Source organism: Phragmites australis, chromosome 19 (assembly GCF_958298935.1).
Source record: "Phragmites australis chromosome 19, lpPhrAust1.1, whole genome shotgun sequence".
Taxonomy (NCBI): Eukaryota; Viridiplantae; Streptophyta; class Magnoliopsida; order Poales; family Poaceae; genus Phragmites; species Phragmites australis.
The window spans coordinates 1102847-1109300 of NC_084939.1; the positions used below are offsets into that span (position 1 = coordinate 1102847).

The window sequence follows — 6454 nt, forward strand, 5'->3', positions numbered from 1 at the left end:
GGTCAGGTATTTACTCTGAATTGATATTCCATGAAGAAAAGAAAAATCCACCATACCTATTTGGCACACATGACCAATTGACTTACAGCATCGAGCGCATCTGAATTTGGCAAGTACTAATTTGACACAGAAGAACAACAGTGCTGTACTAGATCTCTGTTCCAAAAAATCTATGTTCAGTTGCTCTAGGTAGCAAGCTCTTGCCATATAGCCGGTGACCAACAGCAAAACAACACATACGAGTGGAATGAACAGCAGAAACCATACATGCAACGACAATAAATATGCTGGCTTCGATTATAGAGGTAAGGCAGGTCCCAGTCGGCCAGTACACTCCATAATATTGCCCAACAATATATTCACGCCCATCTGGTGGCTGCCCAATTTATCAGCTGGGCACACAAAACTGAAGAACTGGCTTAAGGGCAGGCACCATGCATACTACCAGTCCATACCACAAGCCTACTACTACTATCAGGGCATCAAACTGCACATACTAACTAAACAGCGCCACTTATCACTCACTCATTGGCTTATTTCTCAGAAGCCAGTAGTTTGGTAGAAAGATCACTGTCACTTCCAGGTCGCCGCTTCGTGGCATAGAGCTGAATATACACGTCCTTCATCTTGGGTGTCAGCCAGAGCGTCCCTATGAAGATAGGGGATAGGATAAGAACACCTGACCACGGATCCCACCAGTTGCCGGAAACCATGACCATCACTGCCAAGACACCAACGAAAAACAGCAGATACACCATGAAGAAAATGTCCTACAAGCAGCAAGCTCAAAGATTAACAGACAGAACAAATACAATGCTAGCTCTTGTGCGCAAAAAAAAGTGCACATTAATTGACGTGAAGGTAAACTGTATGGAATTCAATTATGAACAGGGCTATATGTAGCAACATATTCTCGATTAGATGGGGAAACAAGTTCAAATGTCAATAGAATAAGGATTTCTAGTAAACACGGTGAGGGATCAGACAACTCAAATACCAAGCACCAGATAGAAACACAACAAGGTGAAAATATTGGTATGCACTTGCTACAAGCACAGGTTCTGACAGTAACCTTGGGAATATTACCCAAAATAGCACAAACATCTTTGGATAAAGCGAAAAGATTAGTATGTATACTTCGATAGGGCACAAAAATCCACTGGAACCATTTATTTGCACTAAATCCATTTAGTAGTGTATCGAAAGGGGGTTGTGGAAAGTGGAAAGTTTAGTTTATAGTAGCATGGTCATCAACTTGAGAGTAGTTACTTAACATTTAAAAAGTAGGATGCGCAGATCAGTACATAACACATATATATATCCAGGAAAGTGATCTGCAGGCCTCAAGTACGTAATTTAGCGATACAGCATTTTGATCGATCAGCACAAAATTGAGATTGAACAGAGTTTTTTTTTTCAATTAAGTTCAACCAGGTTCCTTCCATGTATCATCATCCACGACGTAAAGGAAGTAGCCAACAGCATTCAAATTTCCAGTGAGATTAGAAAGGAATACTAGATGTTGGACCGCACTCCAGATTTGCAAGATCTGAACACTCAATTTAAAGAACCAGCAGCAATCAAGCATTACTGAACATCCCAATTCGCAGCTAGGAGATTCATACGGACAAAAAGAAAGAGGAAATCGGGGTAGGGAGATTCATGTAGCTAGGAGAAGGGAGGAACAGTAGCCTCACTAGCGAGCGCCTGATCAAATCGGCCTTCCGCGGGTCCACGACGGCCAGCTCCTCCTCCCCTGCCGCCGCTTTCACCCCGGCGGCTCTTTTCTCGAGGTCCACCGGATCGGAGCTGGCCCTCGAGTTCGCCGACATATTTCTCTCGCTGCGACGACGACGACCGAACGAAGGCGCAGGAGACCGTCGACCGTTCGACCGGCGGCGGCGGAACCCTAGCGTCGTCAGAAGCAGGAGCGATTCAATTCTAGTGGCCCAGGTAAGCCCGTGAGCTTTTTTTTTCTGAGGTGCAGTCAGTGAATTTTTTATTTATATATTTTTTAAATCCGAAAATTGTAAATATGCATATCCGTTTTCAAAAATATAAAAATATAAAAGAATTGTGCAGTCAGTTCTCTCGGCCAATAGCAAGTTAACAGGTAGTGCAACATCTTTTCCTGCAATTGGCAAAATCGATTGATTGTGTTTTGCATTACAGTCAGTTTTTTCATGTCAAACAGCAAGGAGGAAATCGAGTGCATTTTTGTTGGACTGCGGCCAATTTTCTTAACAGTGCGCCGTGAAATGAAGTATGTACAAACAGACGGAGATAGAGCGCAACATGGGTCACATTGTAGATCCATTCGACAGGTAAACATTCGCAGGCACATACATCACTGCACCAGAGATAGCTTTGCACGACTGTTGCTTTAACATGTCCTAGTGGGTGACTGAGATCAGACAGTGTTGGAGACTGCAGAGTAGCACATTATTGATGTGTTCATGTGAGTGGCGACATGTCGAGGGAGGGCCACTGTTAGACGGTCGCCAGATGATATATACAGGCACATGTTCATTCCTGACAAAATCTAAGCAGCTTGATTCAACAGTAGTGCCACTTGATCCAAAAACAGACGTGAGCGTCTAGTCTAATCATGACGACGACTCATGCTCATCATCAATAGCTACTGATGCGACATGACATCAGTTAATTCTTGACCTGATTGAGAATTTGCTTCATTCCCCTGCTACTAATCCCACAACGTCAATCACCACGTCCCCATCAGCTGGTAAAGCAACCCCCTGCGCAGCAACAATCTCGTCCTGACGGAATCACGGAAGCACGGTGACCAGATGAAATTCTTCAGGCACTGTTGCATGCAGTAAAATCTGTTAGAAATGTGCCCCCACAAAACTAGAACATAGGAGGTAGAAAAGAATCAGTGTTTTCACCTTTGGGTGCTTGAAGATGAAGCCCCGCATTACAACCATGAGAACAATCAACAAGAGAGTTAATTTTTCTTTTTCATTGAAATGCTCCGACGTATACTATATATGAACGGAGGATCATCCGGTGAATTCATTTTCTTCAGTATCGGTTCATCCGGTGTGTACAATTTTTCTGATATCAATCAAAAAATATAAACTCCATTTTCGTTGCAACTTTGACTAATCATGATCGTAATTGCAGTACATATACAAACTCATACCATCTAAAAATCATTAAACCAAATTAACAACATCTCAACTTAGTTTCTCGGTTACGAGCATGTATGTCCCTGTTGCTCTCCTTTGAGCACACTACTACAAAACTAGTCATAAGTATTGTCTCATCAATATTGTTTCAGTTAAAATCGATATTGATAAGATATCAGTGCTAGTTGGTAGTAAAATAAAGCATCAATCCATCCATTTAGATAAAAACCAATGCTGATAACTAGTATCAATGCTGGTTCCTCGTAAGAACCGACATTAATACTACAATTAGATCCAAAAAAATTATGCAATATAATTTTAGCTCACGATCTAGCGTCCGCTCGGCTTGGTCCACCTTATCCTCTCGCTCTCTCGCGTCCTCACTCCTTATCCTCTTGCTCTCTCACCATCAACCTCTCCTCTTCCTCTCTCCTCACCTCGTGGACCACTCCGTCGCCAGCGACCGATAGGCCATGGAGGCGGCCATCCACGCACCCTAGCAAGTCGTCTCACCGCCCGCGATGCCGGCGAAGAAGGTGCCCACGACGATGCCAAAGTCCAGGTGGATCCAAGTGCAGTGGCAACAACCGAGCGGGCGCGGTGACGGCCGGTGGATCCAAGTGCGGTGGCGGCGGATCCAAATATGGTGCGGCTAAGGGATCTAAGTGTGGTGGTCGACGGATCCCAGTGCGGTGGCGATCGAGAGATCCAAGTGCGATGGCAGTAGGATTCAGATGTGATGGAGGCGGCCGAGCGGGTGTGGTGGCAGCCAAGGGATCCAAGCGTATTGCACGTGCAGCAGGATCCAACATTGTACTGTGGTTGCGGCCTTCAAACTGCCGTGTTATCTTGATTTGCAGGAATGCCCAGCAATGCCCGACGGCGGGAGCGGCATTCGATTCCAAGGCGGTCCAAATGCTACTCCCGCCATCGTCAATTTTTTTTTATTCTTACAAATAGTAATTATAATATCTATCTATTCCGTTGGAGATATAAAAAACAAACACCCACGCTCAGGGCCGGAGCGCGGACCGTGGAATTTGTGCTGGGATTTTCTGGACTGCAGATTTGGGTGGACCTAGGTGAGCTCACCTCTTGGGCCAAGAAATACCGGGCCATCTCAGCTGGATGAACTATATGACAAGCATTTTTTTTTCTTTTCTCATGTTCCTTTTGCTACTTTAATTAATTAATTTTTTCTAGACGAAGGAAGTACATTTTTTCTAGCCGAAGGAAGTACATCTTACAATTACGAAATACATGGTTTTTAGATATGGGGATGTTCCGTTAATCAGACATGGATTGATAATTGCGTCGAGAGCTATCAATCGCTTTGCCCGGATGTACGCCGTGATCTTGCTGATAACCCAAGCATCATCTCACGCGCTCTCTCCCCCTGCTTCCATGACTATGCATTCGCTAGATATTTAGAGCGATATGTTTCTCTCCCATTTTTTTTTATCATTATTCTATTATATTATATTATATTATATGGGTAAGCAGAGATAGCTGATTCGTGTTGTGCAGTGGTAGATCCAGAGCCAAAAAGTAAGGAATGAGTTTACTCTTTTCTTATTTTATTTTTTTTCCTATTCCATATAACAAATTGAAGAGGCTCCCTCGGGACAGGAGGCTTAGCGCACCGCGCCCCTGGTGTTGTGCATGATACGGTGCACAATACCTATGAAGCAAAACATCTGTACTTAGAGAAGTAAATTTTATAGAACCCTGTTCAGAAAGACTCTCGTGACATCTCATCCATATTATTTATCTCGTAATTCAATGGTTGAACTAAAGAGCAGAGACGAAATAGGTACATGTCATCACAGTAGAAAAGATCTTTTATAAGATTAGATCTATAGAATTTGTTTTTCATACTTAGGGAGTCAATGTTGTTGGTGCTATGTGGAACCACACCGATCTACTCAGCCACAACGCATTTTCACAAAAGAAAACATTGAGAATATATTGCATGCTCACTTTTTTCCCTCCACGCTGAATCCAACGCTACGTGCCGTAAATAGATTACCAGAAAAGGGAAAATAATATGCGTGCCCATGTTTAGCTTTCTCTGTATATACAAAGTTCACACTGGGACTCTTTTCAAAAGAAATGAAATTCACACTGCTGGGACAGTGACACAGGAAGAGAACTTCCGGACTTGGTCGCTGGAGGGCTGTTGTGCAACTACATTCCATTTGGAGGGGTGATGTGGAAAAGGCACGTCTAAACTAGCAAAAAGCTTTGTCACAGCTTACAACAATGTCAGAGCAAGTGTAATCGAGTATCGTTGACCTTACCCTATTTAGATATTGCCACAATGAGAAAAGGTAAAAGAAAAAAATAAAGACTTTTACCTCTCTTCCTATAAATACCTTCATGTCTTGTTCCTTTTTTTAACTTTTGACATGCATAAAATGCTTTTTATGCTATTGTAGCCTAACCGTGTCACGAGGGATCTCTCCATGTTCAAGCAAGATGTTAAAATAAATACAAAAATGATGATCCTAAAATTTTGATAAAGTGATCACTTGTCTAATTAAATATTCTTTTGCATCAAATTCAACCTACTTGTTTACTTTAGCATCTTTTTACATAAGAGTGACACTACACCTAAGAAAACTTGACTCGACCTAGCTCAGACCCGAAGCTGGACTTGGAAAAACACGTCAAAAAGGCCTGATAATACTTACTAGATGAGCCTATGCAGAGGATAACATACCCTAAACTCTTTGGGCCTAGCTCGAATAATTTTCTTTACACATATAAATGATTGGACGTCAAAAAAATCAGACTCGATAGCTACCGTGGGTGGGGCTGGGCATATATTTTCGGCTCAAAAAAATCAAGCCTTTTGCCAGCCTGACCTGACCCATAATTTGCTCAAGTCTAAGTGAAACCATGATGCAGCACAACTAAGCTCGAATGCTATCAGGTGTAACTATCATAAGGGTCCAATTCTTCAAAGATTTCCAATATTAAAACATAGATGTGTTATCTCGATAAGTATTACGTGAAATCATTCCATTGATAAGTTTAATGTGGAAATAGTCGCATTGGTAAGTGTCGTGTGAAGATCGTTCTATTGGTAAGTGTCACGTAGAAATGTTCCATGGTAAGTGACGTGTGGCGATTGTCCTATTGGTAAGTGCAATGTGGAGATTATCCTATTGATATGTGCTATATGGAGAGTTTATTGGTAAGTGTCGCATGAAGGTCATTATAGTAGCTAGTGCTAAATGGAGATTGTTCGATTGGTAAATGCCGCTTGAAAATCATTCTATTAGGTAGTCACGTGAAGATTG

At 42.4% G+C, this 6454-nt stretch overlaps 1 protein-coding gene across 1 annotated transcript; it reads right to left on the reverse strand.

Moving 5' to 3' along the window:
* Nucleotides 1-274: 274 nt before the first annotated feature.
* On the reverse strand, nucleotides 275-1974 carry LOC133899975 (uncharacterized). Its single transcript, XM_062341026.1, has 2 exons — nucleotides 1698-1974; nucleotides 275-770 (listed from the first exon to the last, which is right to left on the reverse strand). The coding sequence occupies exons 1-2, from the start codon at nucleotides 1830-1832 to the stop codon at nucleotides 534-536; spliced, it is 372 nt and encodes a 123-aa protein (XP_062197010.1). The 5' UTR covers nucleotides 1833-1974; the 3' UTR covers nucleotides 275-533.
* Between the last annotated feature and the right edge of the window lie 4480 nt (nucleotides 1975-6454).

What these genes read in the sequence shown, in the direction of transcription:
- LOC133899975 (XM_062341026.1), bottom strand. Translation starts at nt 1,832, where the DNA reads ATGTCGGCGAACTCGAGGGCCAGCTCCGATCCGGTGGACCTCGAGAAA. An exon ending in ATTTGATCAGGCGCTCGCTA is followed by an intron (nt 771 to 1,697) that starts GTGAGGCTACTG and finishes TGCTGCTTGTAG; the next exon opens with GACATTTTCTTCATGGTGTA.